Below are 18,648 nucleotides of genomic sequence, written 5' to 3'. Positions count from 1 at the left end.
ACATTGTATAACACACATTCGTAAAGTCATCTTTTTGGCCTTCGACTTCGCCTCGTTTCAGAAACCTTACAGTGGCGCCAAAAGGAGAACCTTTACGAACTTGTCTCATAAATAGCTATTTTCATATATCGATATCTGTCTTATAAATTGTGACAAAGATATGGTAACCTTAATATAGGCCTATATAGTCTTACAATGGGTGAATGTAAGCCTAAGTGCAAGCATCCGTTCCGGAAAAGTCAAGTGAAGCCAAAATAACAGAAACACAAACCATGACTATAGCCTATACATCGTAATAAGGAACCTGTCAATAATATAAATTCCAGCCGTGGTTAGTGTCTCAAATATACATTTTATCAAAGAACTTGTTAACAATATAAATAGGTAGCTTACAAGCACTAACTTAATATCATAAACGCACATCGTGTTTTATAGGTATTTACGACGGTTATCTAGCACTGATGGAATTGGTGAAAGTAAGATAGTATTTTGAAGAGATAAGTCTAGTGTTCGCTATGAAATTTTCTGAAATTCATATACTCTTAGGAAATACCTTGTAAGATATCAATTCTGGTAATAATTGGAGAAAAGTAATAAAAAACTCAAGCAGTTAATCAATCCAAAACCGTTTCGAACCCACGCCGAGTTCAGCTTCGAAGCACGGGTCCTATTCGGTATTTATACATCGCGCTGGTGCCATCACATCATGTCTAAGAACTTATCAATAACAAATTCATGGGATAACTAATTCCACAAACGAACACCGAATCAACTTTTGAAGCATATCCACTGTCTAGTTATTGCGAGAATCTCTCAATTCCAGTACGATTTTTGTGTATACGCCAATGGAACATTTTCACACAAATTTCTAATTATCACAGTAGAGGATCACTAATTAAGTCGCCAACTGAAGCCTAAAATGTAAATCATATCTGTACCCGACCAATTCCCCAATCACATCACTCCAATAAAACTGCGACTAGTAAAACCACGCGGCTCCAACACAAACAAATATATTTTCGTTTTTGAACTTGATTCCTTTTAACATGCTTGTGTGAGAATAATGAGTTCTGCAGAATATTTTAGATCGGCTATTTATTTAAATTTGTGAATAAATTGCCTTTTATAAGTAATGCTATCCGAATTAACTTGCATGACCGAGTATAATTTAGTGGAGTAGAGACTTAAGTTAGAAGAGCACTAAAAAAAAAGACATAAGGATGTACACAGAACTGAAATTTTATTATGATATGACAATATTCCACTTTATATCTTAGTGAAACATGAGTAAATAAAAAAAATCGGTTTTATGAAGATGACAGATTCTTTCTCATAGTGCGTTTCATACGAATCTTAACAATTTAGTTTTTCTTTGTGGTACAAAAGTTATTTCTGTTTATAGTTTATTTCACTGAATCACAAAAATACAGAAATGAAAGCATATACTAAACATCTAAATAAGAAAACAACGCTTTCATACTCTATATTGCGCACGAAGACGCAAATTTATAGCGGAATTCTAACAAATTGTGCTACGTATTTTGAAGCACTTAAGAGCACCGGTAGGACAAAAAAACAAGACGTTTAAGTGAAAGTTATTTATACATAATCCTTATCGAATACAAAAGTTATGTTTATAACTAACTTTGAACAATATGTAAACCTTTATTACAAACAGAGACTCATTGTGGTCAACCGTTTTTCCTCTATTTAGTCTATTTTAAATTATTCGAGGCAAAGAAAGAATACATTTTGCAACTCAAAGTTTCATATTACTTAAACTCCAGGTTTATTCTTATGTAATTTGAATATTATTATTCGCTCTATTTCCATAATGATATAGCTACCTTAAGCCCTTGTTAAGTTTGAGGTAGACCTTACAGTCATATAGCTGTAAATAAATTTCCTTATAGGAAACGAAAGCGTTCTTTGTTCAAATTCCGTAATGGTTAGGGTTACATTAATAATCGATGAACATTATTTTCACAGCAATTCGTAGATTCTATGGACAGATATTTGTAAGTTTTATTCTTGTTTGTAGAAGTTTTCGAAGTTAACTTATGCGAAGCATAGGAATGTGGAGACATGTTGTATATTACACTCCATTGCATTTGTTATTTTATCTTAAGTGAAAAACGATTTTAAAGAAAAGTTGCATTAAATTTCAAATAAACGGAACTGCAATTTTGTGTTACTTTTGTAAGTGAAGACATATAAATGGCTGTATTTCTTGTGCATCATTCTCGGTTGCACTAGCGTGTAGATAATAAATATAAACAAGATCAAGAAACCGTTTTGCGTGACTGACATATAGCATGCTAGAAAAGACTTCGTCGGTACCAGAGACGCTGAAAACGTGTGTTTAGAAAAAAATTGGAAATGTATTTCTTTCTTTATCAAACACATCTTTTTATATTACATACAGCGACAGTAAAAGTTATTCTCACGAATGTGACTCATCATTTCTCATAAGTTTTACCTGTTTCTCAATTCAGTGATTTTATCATGTTACAAATGATATTACAGTTTATAAGTTATTATCCTGAACTACTATTATTCAAAAGGTATAAGATAAAGGTAAAGGCAACCTTATGACAGGCCAGGACGGCTCAGAGGGTGAGGTGAGAAGTTAAGGCTCCCACCAAGAAGGCTATATACAATGTAGAAAATTACGAACAAACTGGCATAATGCCATTAAGTGTTAAACTTTAAAAAAATATGTGCATTCAATGCCTTCAATGTTATTACAAGGCTTACCATATTGTAATCACTTATTTGAAACATCAGTATTTATTTCTATAAGACAATACGAATACAACATTGCAGACTCCGATTTCTACTGGGGATGATTCGAAATTATTTTCTTCATAACATAATAATAACTCTAATGATATATCTAGAAATTTCAGAAAATTAAATAAACTGACTTTAAATATGTTTTTATGAAATAATCTCTGATTTCCAATAGACTTAAGTATACACTAAGGTTGGATAAAAAGTAATGGCAACAGTTCGATATTTCTGACATGACTTTATTCACAGGGGTAAAACATTTACGTACCTTCAATGCAGTCGCCCTCCCCTTATTTATCACCTTTTGCGAAATGTTTGGAAGGCGTCGTACACCATCAGCGCGTCCATCTTTGTTGATGATCCGTATTGACCGCCATATAGCACGAAAAGTTCATCACTGGTATTGTACTGGGTCCCTCGCAGTGGTTCTTTCACTTTGGTGAAAAGATCGTAATCGCATGGACTCATATTGGGTGAGTACGGTGGATGTTCCAGAATCTCCCATTGCCAGCGGCGCAAGAGGTCCTTGCCAGCGGCGCAAGAGTTCCTTGACAGCAGCAGAGGTGTGACTCCTTGCATTATCATGAAGAATGATGGGATTCTGGGTACCACCAAGTGTCGTCGTTTTCTCCTGAGGGCTGGACGAAGATGGTGCTGCAGGGACCTGCAGTAGTAGTCCGCGTTTGCCGTCTGCCTTGGAGGTACAGCGTGGTGCAGTATTACTCCATCAATGTCATACGCCACAATGAACATCACCTTTACAGCATTTGTGTAGGGCGCACTTTCTTCGGACGAGAAGAATGCTTCCATTCATTTGATTGACGTTTCAAGTTTGGTTGGTTCGTATGAGCGAGCCCAGGTTTCGTCCATAGCGACGATTCGTCCAAGAAAGTCGTCATCTTTCCTTTGGTAGGTACCGGTCCAACAAGGCCTGTGCGACTGCATAGCGGTGCCTTTGTTAAACCTCGGAAATTTCATGGGGTATCCAACGCCCTGTAATTTTGCGGTAACCCAGAATGTCTTGCAAAATGTGGAGCACAGTTCTGTGACATACTCCGACTTCCGCTGCTAACTCACGCGCAGTCCATCGGCGATCAGCATCCAATAGGGAAGCAAGGAGTTGAACTGTGTTGTCCTCCACGCGGAGTCGTCCTGTACGGAGGTTGTCCTGAACGGCATCCCTGCCTTCCCGTAACGCTTTAACCCATCATGCCACTGTGCGATATGGCAACGCTGCATCGCCACATGCTTCACGCAGTTCCTGAAAACATTCTTGTGCACTACGACCTCGTATCATTTCAATTTTGATCCAGGAACGTTGCTCTAGTTTTGTGAATATGGTCTTAGGGCGCTCGCACTATCCTTATGAAAGTCAACGTTCTACACACTGCAGTAGATTGACAGAATACTGTCGCCTCAGGCTGCACTAACTCATCTAACGGTCCTTATTCATGTCCACACAGCTGGCAGCTCTTGAATGCACCATCGTCACGTGACAGCAGTGTTGCCATAACTTTTTATCCAACCTATATACTTAGGGCCTATATAATTTGTTTGTATAACACTTTCCTGTGATGCTAATAGTGAGTTTAGGATCATGAAATCTTTTCTGCATTGGAATTAAAAAGTAGAAGTTAGTTATAACAAAATATCTTGTATGTTTATGAAAAAAATATTGTTACCTAAATAAATTTAATGCATTCTAACCACAACAAATTTAGTTGGTTATGTTTAATTGATTTCATATTTCACAGCCCTTTTTCTCCTTCACTCCCTGGCATATCACGTTCTGATAATGCTGATGGTGTTGGCTCAAGATTTTTATTCCAACAACAAAAAATCAAAATTTTAATAGGGATGGTTACATTTCAAACATTGATATAAATAGTAATATAATGAAGAGGTGCGGAAAATTTGTAAATAATTAACGGAGAAGTCTTTTGTAAATAATAAAAATACTATAGAGGGGAGGTGAAGAGAAGTCTTTTGAAATTCCCGCACCTTTTTGCGCTTGTAGCACAGTACAGTAGCATTACCAAAACTACTGTTCGTGGACCTGCAGTGGTCATTTACTTCCTTTATACGGAGGCGTGGCCTGAGCAGCTTTGAATGGGCTTACTTTGCACTTTACCACTCCTTTAGTTAGGAATGTTTTTGAGGTCCGAACGGCCGCTTTCTTTGTAGATATTGTGACTCAGTTGTGTGGTGTCATCTGTCGATGCAGTCATGTAAGCATAAGAGTCCGATGAAGTCCCATTGGAGAGCCCTTTCACCCCGGCCTCCTTAGCTAAATGCCATCTGTAGGCTAGTCAAAATACTACATTACGCAGCACCATTTTGGGTGAATACCATAAAAATGATGATTACGAATAGTGAAATAGAGAGTCACGGTGGAATGATGGAGGAAAACGGGAGAACCTCGAAAAAATCCTCAGGAACTTGGACTATGTCCACTACAAATACACTCCGGCATCATCGGGATTTAAACATGGGTCCGAGTCATTGTGAGTGAGTGCTTTGTGAACTGAGCTACCAAGGCTTCAGTGTTCTTAAAAAAATTAGTTTTAGCTTAGTGATGTGCAATGAAAGATTTATTTTAATAAAGAGACGAATAGTAATTTCAGAAATGCATTGTAACTCTTCAAATGATTAAATTAGGTGAAGTATCACAGTCCGTAGGTTGGTAACCGCTGTCGCAAGACGGATATATTTACAAGCTTAGATCCATTTGTTTGGAAATATTCTCTCTTAAGGTCGAATTTTATAACATAGTTTGTAGCAAAAAAAAAAAAAAAAAAAAAAAAAAATTACTCAGCAGATGTCAAAAAGTTTCGCAGTAGATAATATGTTGTTACGTTTGTTAAGAATCCGGTGTTCTGTAAACTTCTGGCAAGCTACGGGACTGGAAATATGTCTATACTACTCGTGTTTATTGAAATAAAAGATAGTTGTATTGTTATTCATATCATTATTCCTAATGCTAGATATACTGTAATAATAATAAGGATTATGTCTAAAAGTTGTTCATAATAATAATAATAATAATAATAATAATAATAATAATAATAAAATTATTAAAATTATTATTATTATTATTATTATTATTATTATTATTATCATTATTCCTAATGCTAGATATACTGTAATAACTGGATCTAAAAATTGTGACAGAATCCTACACAAAAAAACTACAGTGAAATATGGAGTAAATGATGTGAGGTCTACATAATTAAAAAAGTAATTTTACGTAATATCTTTCGAAATACAATTTTTCTAAAATTCATAAAACTTGAGAAGAGTTAACATACGGCAAAACAAATATAAAAATGTTGAACAACAAAATGTCATTTCTCCATAACCATCATCTTATAGTATTGCACCATTATCTTCAATATGGTTGCGTCAGTGAGCATTTTTACTTTCATCAAGTGTCACTCGTGACAGTCATATTGGAACATTCAGCAGCTGTTTCAAAGTTGGGTGTGTCTACTGGCATTCCGCGTTCGTAATATTGTCACTTACCTATGTATGACTGCCATGCTGTTCTGAGCAACTGGGACAAAGTTAGTCGCTTCTGCAGAATTTCGCGTGTATAATTTATTATAATCACTTACCCATGACCGTCATATTGGAGCTCTGAGCAACAGTTTCGAAGTTGGGCGCCTCTGTAGACACTTCGCATTTATAATTTCCGCTTGTGTTGAAGTGAAGATTGATCAACGTCACTTTATTCTTGTCGGACTTTTGCAACTGGAACAGAGAGAGAAAGGATAGTGCAGTCAAATTGTTTAGGCCTATGAGTTGTTTCCTTAGTTTTTTCAAATATTACACGGAGTAGTAGGCCTACAGGACGAGTCAAACCTAAGTTATCGGCATCCTTACCCAGCCAGCCACGAGGTTATATAGCTATAAAACGATATGATACTTATTATATAGAAAGGCAGAAGACTGGACGAGTCAATGTTGTGCTTAGAAAGGTTCTTCATTGACTTCGAGCCTTGCGATAGTCCATGCGGGAGGGAGCTCTCACAGCATGTCCTCACTAGAGATGAACAAAACTAACTGCCGCTCTCGCTCGCTGTGTTCGTTGCATTTGTCTTTCGAGTCTCATCTCGTCATTCTCGTGCGCTTCGAGTCTCGCTCATCATTCTCGAAATAGCATTTGGTCAGCGTGGAAAAATTTCGTAACTTTGAATAACTTTATAAATGTTTAAATGAGACAAAAAGACCAAACAGCACAGTACGAGTATCTCAGTTATCAAAGTGTTCTGATTCTATTATATATTACCTATGGTTATATAAAAAGAAAAAAAAAAATTCTCAAATAAATTTGCATTTCTAAGAAACGTAAAACATAACGTTAATATCTTTTTACTAGAGATTGCACACTTGATCTCAAACATATGAAAAGAAAATTCCTAGCCTTTTAATAAGGGCCTAGTAATTAATAAAGACTAGGGAACGGATTATTATACACTGAAAGGTGGAGATGATGTTTCAAATAAGCTACTTGATTGTTTATACATATATAATAGTTATATAGATAAAAGTTCAGTCGGGTATAAACGAACGTGGCGATTCAAGGCTGCTTGACGTTGGGGAGTTCGGGAGTGATCAATCCTGGCGCAACGTCTCGAAACACTCACAAGCAGTTTTTACGTCAACGACGCGATGTATAGAACATTGTCGTGAGGGTTTTCGGCTTTGCGGGCGCTGTTGGTCTTGCTTTCTCGATCGTTGTTCATCTCTAACCCTCACCTATCACCCCTCTAGCGCATAAACAGTGACTGGTTGTTTCATTTCCACTGTACTGTAAATTTTCGACGAGCAGCCCGTTAGTTTTTTTTAGTGTTATAGTTGTTTCCTCTGTGTCCGGCGCATACTTATTTCTTAATATACAGTAGTTCAAATAACCCATTAAAGTAGACTGACGATGTAAAGTGCCAGTAAAATTGTGTCGCCAGTTTAGTGCAAAAAATTAATATGGAAAAACCGCACATTGTGTCCTGGCATGGGCTTAGAGCAGTGGTTCCCAAACTTTTTGAAGAAGCGATCCACTTTTGTGCGATACTTCAGTTTGCGGACCCCCCCCCCCCCCACTACCGCACCGGTTCTTGACTTCATTCCAAAAATATAAATCAATGTAAAATTGTAAACAACTATAATTTTACTCAAAACTAGTGGATTCCGTCCGAATACGATATTAAACAACAGCTTTTGAGTATTTTCCGGAAGAAAGTCAAAGCAATTATGACAGTCACAGACTGATACCGAATCCGTTGCGTTCAACTGGCTGAAATTCCAAAAATATATCAAAGAAAAACTAATTGAAATATGTACCTACTTATGGATATTTTTTTTCGCAGAGTGTTGATCAGTTTTGCATAAAAAAACCTCGAGTTTGCAAAAGAAGCTCTTAAATTTTTATAACATTTGCAATCTCATATTCATGTAAAATAAGTTTCTCGTCTGTGATTAGCTGATTACCATCAAAACAAAAGCGAGAAACCTCGAGTTTGAAAATTATGTTACTGTAGGCCTATATCGAGTACCTACTTAGTTCAGATATGAGAGGCTACGTTCTGGAAAACAGGTACACTTATGACATTAATTATTTTTTGCTTTATAACTGATGAAAATTTGTTCAACATTGGTTGTTTCTAAGTGAAAAATCAATTTATGTAATAAAGCGTTTTTGTTTTATTTTATAAATCTTATCGCTCCCCCGTCAGATCTTTAGACGACCACCACTTTGGAAACCATTGGCTTAAAGAAATGACTAATCGAGAAAACCCAATGCGCTGCCCGTCAAAAAGCAACATTATTGCTAGGTAAGAATACCGGTAACTTAGGTCTAACTCGCTCTGGACATCACTATTACCATAATCACCAGTATCATTAATTTCACCAATTTACTCATGATACAAGCCTTAGTAGATGGATCCACGTATGAACGGGTGCATTACAGGCGAATATGTGCAATCAGATATTTAATACATGCCCATACTGCTGCTTTCAAAATTGAACTTTCTTAAGGCGTGAAATGACTGGAAATTCTGCGAAGAGTCCTCTCATTCAGGAGAAGGATTGTATAAGCTATAAAAAATTAAATTTCTTTGTACGAAGGATAACCCGACGTTTGCACTGCAGCCTGAGGCTTATTGTGCTTACCACTACTATTCTGTGAATGATTGGATAGCCGAAAGGCCGCGCTCTTGTACAAGTACACCACGCCGCACCGTGCATTTAACCTGGGCTATTGTATGGATTATTATGATGATGATATGTGAGTTAATAATGGAGAAATGAGTCCGAGGTCCAACGCCGTAAGTTACCCAGCAATTCTGCTTCAATTGGTTGACGAAAAACCCCGAAAAAACCTCCAACCAGGATTTGAACCCGGGCCCGCTCGTTTCATGGACAGACGCGCTAACCGTTACTCCACAGCGGTGGATTGTGTAAGCTTTGCTCCATCTCCGAAAGAAGCTATGCTTGCGATTGTTATAATTTCTAGAAATTCATCGCCCTCGGTCGGTTTCAAACCCGCGAAAATCGGATGGCAAGCATTGATATTGCTGTTGGTAATATAGAGCAGGGAAGGAAGCATCTTCAGCCACTTCATTCGTTATGGAATGAGTATCGTGCCGATTGTGATGTCCGGCTGAACTGACTCTATCGTCCGCAGCACCGAGAATTCCTTATTCAGCTATAAAGTCCGAATAAAACAGCCTCTGATGGTGGTCTATAATACTGCATAGTCCCCTTCAGGTGTGAGATTTGTCCAGAACAGTGGACGGCCGATTTGGCGCCTCACAAACTCAAGTGGTGTCCTGTTTTTCGAAACGGAGATAGTAATAAAGGAAGAATAATTATGGAGTATGTTGGTGGAATGAAGAGGGAAAAAAAACGAAAGAACCCCGAGAAAAACCGTCACAACGTTGGCTTTGACCATCATGAATACTCCGTCATCACCGAAAGTTGAGCTCGGGTCTGCGGTCGTCGTAAGCTAGCGCTCTGCTGAGCTACCAAGGTGGCTCAACGATAAGAATTGTAACCACTAAGACCACAAGCCGGCATCATGAAATGTATCCGTCTAGCAAATCCTTAATATCTATGAGATTGTATGCCACTCTAGTAGCTCAGTGTTAGACGGGGACTGATCATTCTACGAATTCGAATTCGATTTCCAGTATCAACCAGAATAGATAAACCGCAAGTAATGTCATTAATTGAATGGATTATTCTTTGAGACATTTCAAACAAAATAGTTTAATACAATTTTGCTCGTTTTTACTTCATTTTCGAGAAAGAAAATTATACGAAATTTTGATAGCGTATGTAGAGAAAGCTATTCAATTAATTCCCAACCTGCTCAGTGAATTTAAGAGAGCAGTGTATTATGATAACAAATGATTGAAAGAATTTTAGTTTTGTCCTTTAAATGTATAGAAATTTGATCGGAACAAATGTAATTTTTTGTTCTCCAAAGGGATTTTAAAAAGTAATGCGCTCTGGAAACTCTAAAGGTTCAAAATATAGCAAAATGGTATTTGACTTTTTTTATTGCTCTTTATTAAAGGAATCATCCATCAGAATTAATGACATTACTTACGGTTCACTCTGTATGTGTTGGGAAGAATCGAAGGGTAAGAGTTTTTTCCGGGCTCCTCTCGTTTTACTCAACATTACAAATTTTATTTCTCCAGCACTCTCCTTTCCATCTCACACTTATTTCATGTATTTTCTTTCATGTTGATTTGTATTTTGGTTTGATTTTTCGAGAGCCTTAGCCTTACCTTGGCCCATTTTGCGACATATATATGTGATGAACTGATGACTGTCCAAGTGCGAAAGGTGGCTCGAGTGGCATTCGTGAATCAGATGCTGACAGTCCTGACATGTGATTACCTTACAGTTGGGAAAACCTCGGAAAAAATCAACCAGTTAATTAGCTGAAGCTGAAGTATTGAACCCACACATAGTGCAAACCTGGACCAGCAGACAAACATACCTACTGCCTGAACTATGCCAGTGGATCGTAAAACATGTGATAAAAATGAAAATAATGATTATACATTAGCCTTCGAACCAAGGTGCATGCGAAATGCATCCTTACGGAACAGTTACAGAGAAAGGGATTCTAGTGTGTAATAAAAACCTTAGGTGATACTAATAAAAATAGATCCATGTTTTAAATTTAGAACACGCGAAGAAGAGAAAACAACACACCACTTTTGAGTTCGGAAAAATTTCATGTTGTACAGTGTTATCCCTGTTGTTTAGAAATGTGACTATTTCATATCATTTTATTATATAAATTATGTCGGGAAGTGAATATAGTATATTACGAAGAATGCATGTTTCATCATTAAGTGTGGAAAAATCTCAATTTTATTAAAGTTACATAGTTATTGCAACATCATATTTCATCCATTAAACCTCTGAATATCATCTGAACTTCTTAAAAAGGATAAATACATCAAATAAATAATAGGGCAAACTAGGGTCTGTTGGACAGTCGGGCATGTTGGACACTCCGTACTTTAACGTGTTACCACGCCACTTGTGGGCACCACATTCTAGCAGAATGTAGTGCCCACAAGTGGCGTGGTAACACGTTAAAGTACAGAGTGTCCAACATGCCCACTGTCCAACAGACCCTAGTTTACCCTAACTGTAAAAATGAGGCGCCCATTTCTAAACGGCTCCTTGTCTAGGCCATACAAATCGTGGGGGGGGGGGACAGCTGGAATGTTAAATCTTCTTTGCAGATGTATGACTTTTGTCAGTATTATTTATTATATCACTAGAATTATTGTATTGAGTGTTTGAACATGGGAACCATAACAGTTTTAGCTTTATTAATACATTTAATTTGGACAAGGGTCGTATTAGAACAGGAATGTGGACAACATGCGTTTTGAACATGTAGACAGCTACCTTGCCATGGAGAAGATGCTGTTTGGAGCTATATTAAATAATAACAATCAGTCAATAAAGACAAATCAACTCAATTTTTTATGGAATAAAAATCTGAAACATAGTAACGTGATAACAAACTGTTGTACAAAGTTAAACAGAGAAGTAAATGCATGTACATAGGTGGCATTTGGCGAAAACGGCGCTAAACGATGCAATATAACTGCCGCGATTTGTTATGTTGAGCCTGAGCTATTGTGAAATGTACCTGCTAACACGGTTTAAATACATGTTACTGTTAGTGCACTAGCTTTATCTACGGTGTGGTAGCTCCTTTACTTGTCTGTGTCTTGTGCATGCGCAGAGTCACATCATTGGACTTTGAAAAATTTATTGCAGGACACTAGGTGCAGTTTCTCCGAATAAGTAAATACTTCGATATGAGGAACTACTTAAGTCAATATTCCTTAGCATTGACATAATATTCTTTTGGAGATGTAAAATATAAAAACATAACTCTCAATTTTCAAAGTTCTTTGCATATTATGGCGAAACACAAATAATTTTCGTCTTGAAGAATATGTCAAGTGCAAAGTGTGAAGTGGAAAATTTCAAAGTTTACTGGTGAACAAGGGCTAAGTGTTGCATCATGGGTTGCGTATGCTACTGGAATGCTTACATCAAGAGCGACGCCCGGCGTATGAAAAGCTTGGCTCTGAGGGTCGTAGTCGGGCATGAACCTGAAGAACTCGCTGTCATCCTTATACCATTTAACGGAGTACAGGTTAACGCCTTCCAGGTCGTACTTGCAGCTCAGCGTCACCGGGTAGAAGATGTCGGCCGTGGACGGCACATTCAGACTCAACAGCTTCAAGCCTCGGGTTCCTGTAATAAACAATTACACAGATCAGCCACTGGATGTGGGACGTCGACTTTAGACACAAACTTCCGTGTTTCTAAAATCATCATGTACACAGGTACAGAGGGAGGTCACTTATAAAGAAGGAAAATGTCGGCCTTGGACGGTACAGTGTTTACTTACGTTATCTTACGTCAATTCTGTTAATTATGTAAGAATTAAAAATAAATACGGCACCATTTCTTATTGATCAGTACAGACTAACTTGGCGAGAATCAGTAGGCCTATATGTGTACAAAGAACACTTAATTAGACAGTTCGTGAAGAATTATTTTTACCAAGATGTAGAGCTTTGAGACGACTCCCAAAACTACGGTAGGAGATTGTAACAGGACTTCAGGTAGGCCTATAAGTACGTGTAAAAATTGATGCTGTTCTTGGACTTCAAAACTTTGCTGTGACTCGAGTGGTAGCGTAATGCGACTTCAAATCCAAATCTGACAGAAAAGTGGAGATTTATTTCCTTTCTCTCGTATTATGTTTTTCATGTTCTTTTTCTTTATTTGGTTATTTAACAACGCTGTATCAAGTACTTGGTTATTTAGTGTTGACGGAATTGGTGATAGGGAGATGGTATTCGGCGAGATGAGGCTGAGGATTCGCCATATAGATTACCTGAAGCTGTCACATTATGTCTCACAATTGCCTTTTAAGGTTTTGATACCGGGTACTAAAATCATATAAACCTGCAGAAAAATGTATTTTAATATCCATGTGCTAAAACGGATAAATGTTTATCTTCACTGTTGTTTAAAAAAGTCCTTTGTGGAGACACTTGTATTGCCCTAATTTGACTATACCGACATTTTACTGACTGACCTTTCCAGCGACAACAAAACGAAACTGCAACATACTCATAAATTGTGTGTATGTTTTGTAAACAATGTTCGCAAATGTCATCATATTACTCCATCCCTGGAAGCAATAGATTGTCTTAAACTAGACAAAAGTAGAGATTTACATTCACTTCTCCTTCTCTTCGAAATCTTGAACTCTTCTATTCCTTCGTACCTGTCGTCTCGCTTCATTTACCTTTCACCATAATCTGAACATACGCTCTCGCCACGAAACAATACTACTAACAATATCATTCCGTCGCACTTCCTCATGCTCATCCTCTTTCACAATAACCCTGCCAAGACTCTGGAATTCACAACCTGCTAGCGTCAGGGACTGTCGAAATAAAATTGAATTCAAACGCAAACTTACTAGGCACTCGGTCAGTAATTGATACTCGTTCAGATATGGTTTATTGTAAATAGTTATTTTATTCTAGCAAAAAATATTTCAATATCCAGTAATTTCATCATTATATAATTTTGTTATTCTAGGTTTAATTTGTACTTCAGTAAAAAAAAAATTCTTTGTTCTTAACTTCCACAATAAATTGTCCAGCCTTTATTAATTATGTAATCTTTTGTACTATGGTTTTTATTGTAGGCTAATGGTAATTGTAAATTTAATATTAATTGTAATTATAATTGTATTTTACATATGTAGTTGTAATTGCCTGGTAGAGGGAAAGAGAAGGCCTGATGGCCGCCGCCACCACCACCACCACCACCACCACCACCACCACCACCACCACCACCACCACCACCACCACCTCTACTATAAAAGTTACTTTGTCATTTTCCTTCATATTTTCGTAATCTTGTTTGCAAGTTTTCGGTTCAAAAATATTATCTATAGGCATTCATAATAATTCTGATCAGTGATAATTCTGTGTTTCAAGGGAGGTTTTCATTACAAAATGTTCAATAAAATATTATAAAAATGAGAACTTTTGCAAAATTCTAAAATGCAATAACATGCTTTTCTTTTTCACAAATTATAGTTTTAAAAAATTGTCCCTAATTAACATGGGCACGGTTATCGCTGCCGTTTTCCATTGTTTTTCCGTTTCAATCCTAATTTTACAATAAAAAGTCCCTGAGGAGTATATATTTCAAAATATTTTAAAATTAGGCCTACAGTGTATGAAAACTATGTAATATGCAGACCTAAGTGAATTCTTGAATATATGCTTTCAGAGCAATTTTATTCTCCGCAATTCAGTAGCGACGTCAAAGTCGATGCATTATACTCTAACTAACCTAATTAAGGGTCACATAAAATTGATTGTAATACATTGATGAGAACTGTCCGATTTCGTTAGCATTATACGTATTATATTTTCGTTCCCACTATGATTACCTATTTTCTGTTTAATTCGTAAATGACAAGGATAGACATTATTAGGACTGAAATGTATAAATTTATTATAAGAGATAATTATTATTGGCGTGCAAAACATTAATTATCAGTAAATTTGGATTTTAATCCCGCAGGACACATTGTAACAACAATAAATAGTTTTAGACGCAATATTATATGAAATTATAGAACTACCTTTATGTAAAATGGTAATTGAAAGTGAACGCAGAATTAGGCGTTCTTACTGATGTTTGCATATTTGACTAGAGTTTCTTAGCATTAGTACTGGATCGACAAGCGGAATATGTTGAATATCTACTCACTTTCCATTTAGACTTCCAAGAGTAAAGGTCATATTGCAGGCTTAGGTTCTAGAATATGGCGAAAGTATGAGAACGAATACTTTAAACATAACATTGGCAACAGTGTACAGTCCGCGTCACCGTTTTTGGCGTGTGAAATAAGTAGTGGGAACGTTAAGTGCGAGTGTTTTACATTTGTCGCAGTCAGTCTGACAACTGTGTTTGACAAATGGCTGATGTGACGTATATAGGAAATGGTATCATTCTCAGCTGCACTAGCAACATGCTCACAAACGGGCATTATATATCTACGACAGACGCCAAAAACACTGACGCCAGATATACTTCATATTTGCATAGTGTGATTCTTCTGTTAACCAGGATGCTAACAAAAATACTCGGAGGTCCATTACACAGAGTGGTCACAAACTGGCGGATAAACACATCAATTAACTAGATCGACATTATATTTAATATTTGATTTAAGTTTAATTTCGGGAAAGGGACACTACGACTCAGCGCTGCGACCTAGAAGGTCTATTGTGCTAATCCTCGAGCTAGGCGCATTCCCAACCCACACCGGCTGACTACACTAAAGTTCGCTGAGTATCCATGTTTCGAGCAGGCAACCCCACTTGTCCCTATACTATATCAGTTCCCTCCGTGCGTCGTCACTCGGGTTTTGGGTAATGACGGAATGAAGGTAGGACGGAATGATATAAGATGCCTAATATGGGGGAACGGCAGGACCCCGAGAAAAACTCAAACTGCGATCTCGTACGTCACAATTCTCACTATAGGTTTCACAGGTGAACAATCCCAGGCCAGATCGGGAATCGAACTCTGAACGCCTACGTTACAGGCCGAAGATCTATATTTAGGATAGGATCTCGAAATTTTCCCTACCGGTGAAACTGGGCATTGAAAGACATGAGTGCAAAATGTTATTAGATCTTGTATTCATTTTATCCTACCCAACAGTAAAAGAAGAAATTATTATTATTATTATTATTATTATTATTATTATTATTATTATTATTATTATTATTATTATTATTATTATTAATTGTGAGCGGAGTCATAAAAAACCCAGCGCTACTACCTAGTAGATATACTATACTTCCGCTATATCTAGGTGCATTCCCACACTAACTACACTAAGGTTTATTAATTATCAGGTTCCGAGCAGATAATTTCATTCGTTCCTAGACATGCGCTCTCTGTGCATCGCCAGCCGGCATTCAATTAATTATAACGAAATGGAGATCGGACGGAATGATGTTGATGTCAGAGGTGGAGAAACGGGAGAACCCCGAGAAAAACCTCAACTGCGACCTTGTTTGCCACAAGTGTCGCCATGGATTTTTCAGATGTAAAGCATCAGGCCTGACGGATCTCGAACATGGACCGTCTCCGCCGATTTTCCGTTATAACAGGCAAGGGACGCTCTCGAGGTATGACTGGATGCCTTATCCATGTGCAGGGAAAGGATTTATATGTAAATACATATTTACTTATAAAGCTAATATAATTTATATTTTGCATTATCTTTATGTTTCACAATGTGTAGGGTTGAAAAATCCTACTTTTATTTTCCATATTTTTCCATATTTTAGAGTTTAGTACATATTTTCGTTAATTTCCATATATTTTCCATATTTCATATAAAACAGTCCATATTATATTAGGTTTAACAATAAAACAAAACAAAATTCCATTAACTTTTAAAAATACATTTCAACAATAGAGATTTAAACACATGTTCAGTAATCCCTTTAACATCAGAGTTATTTGAAAATTAGCAGTCCTATCAACAATGGGAAAGTAAGTTACAAAACTGTATTAATTTAATTTAAAATTTTTAACAGACTTCAGTTGTGCAGCTCAACAGTTAAATGCCAGTCAGAGTACACATAGGTTCAGTTTTGTAAATCATACTATAAAGACGGTAAATATGCCAAAAGTACGTCATTCAGTCAATTTAAAATCAAAACTAACAAGTTACATTTCAGAATTTAAAGAAGATGGTTTATCAACTGACAATAAAATATTATTTTGTAATTTGTGTCAGTGTGCAGTATCATCTACACAAAAGTTCCTGGTGCAACAACACATTACAACTAGTAAACATCAGGCCAACAAACAACTAAATTCCAAGCAGAGACAATTGTTTTTAACACAACCAACAACATCGAATGTAAGATCTGAGTTTAACATCGACCTGTGCCGTTCTCTCATCTCTGCTGATATTCCTCTCTACAAACTAAAGAATAAGGTCTTCAGGGAATTCCTTGAAAAATATACTCAACATACAATCCCGGATGAGTCAACACTTAGGAAGACGTATGCTCCATCCATCTACGATGAGACAATACAGAAGATAAGAGATGAAATTAAAGATAGTTCAATTTGGGTTTCCATTGATGAGACTCCCGACAAAGAAGGTAGACTTGTTGGTAATGTAGTTATCGGTTTGTTAAGTGAACAATATTCTGAACGAATTCTTTTACATTGTGATGTTCTAGAAAAGTGCAATAACAAAACTATAGTTAAACTGTTCAACGAAGCTATGGGTATCCTGTGGCCAAAGGGTATTATGTACGATAATGTGTTATTCTTTATTAGCGATGCTGCCCCTTATATGGTCAAAGCTGGACAAGCATTATCTGTTGTATATCCTAAATTGACTCATTTTACTTGTGTGGCGCATGCATTTCATCGTGTGGCAGAAGTGGTCAGAGACAATTTCCCTAAAGTAGATTTGTTGATTTCATCAGTGAAAAAAGTATTTCTCAAAGCTCCCAGTAGAGTTAACGTGTTGAAAGAAATGTACCCTGAAATTCCATTGCCACCAAAGCCAATTTTAACTAGATGGGGTACATGGCTAGAAGCAGTTGAATATTATGCCGAACATATAGACTCTATTAACAATGTTCTCCTTGCATTGGACTCTGAAGATGCAGTCTCAATTGATACTGCGAAAACAGTTACCTGTGACATAAGTGTGAAGAATGACTTAGCTCACATTCAGCATACATTTTCATGCATCATAAAAACGCTCAAAAGTCTCCAAAATAGGCACCTTTCACTATCTGAAAGTTTTGAAATTATAAATAGTACTGTGGAACAACTGAATCGTGGTAGAGGTAAAGTTGCAGATGCAGTAAGAGCTAAGGTGGACACTGTACTTTCAAAAAACCCTGGATATGAAGAACTACAAAAGGTTGTTGCTGTGATGAGTGGTGAATCAACAGTGAAGATTAACTTGGACTTATCCCCAGCAGACATTGTGAAATTGAATTATGTACCAGTTACTTCTTGTGACGTCGAACGCTCTTTTAGTCAGTATAAATCTATCCTCAGAGACAATAGAAGAAGATTCACTTTTCAGCACTTGAAAGAAATGTTTGTAACCTATTGTTATGGTAACAGACAATAAAAATTGTGTTTTGTTGAAACTACATTGGAAGATAAGGTACGTCCATTATATTTTTTGTTTAGTTTGATTAAAATGTACCA

At 36.8% G+C, this 18,648-nt stretch overlaps 1 protein-coding gene across 1 annotated transcript in view; it reads right to left on the bottom strand.

Moving 5' to 3' along the window:
- LOC138694565 (uncharacterized) overlaps window positions 1-18,648 on the bottom strand; it is a 402,311-nt gene that overhangs the window by 22,027 nt on the left and 361,636 nt on the right. The window contains exons 2-3 of the mRNA XM_069818424.1: window positions 12,392-12,597; window positions 6,408-6,543 (exon numbers count right to left, since the gene is read on the bottom strand). Coding sequence (XP_069674525.1) covers window positions 6,408-6,543; window positions 12,392-12,597 — 342 coding nt within the window. The remainder of the gene's footprint in view (window positions 1-6,407; window positions 6,544-12,391; window positions 12,598-18,648) is intronic.

The sequence above is a fragment of the Periplaneta americana genome, chromosome 2 (assembly GCF_040183065.1).
Source record: "Periplaneta americana isolate PAMFEO1 chromosome 2, P.americana_PAMFEO1_priV1, whole genome shotgun sequence".
Taxonomy (NCBI): Eukaryota; Metazoa; Arthropoda; class Insecta; order Blattodea; family Blattidae; genus Periplaneta; species Periplaneta americana.
This window is presented reverse-complemented; position numbering and strand designations above follow the sequence as displayed.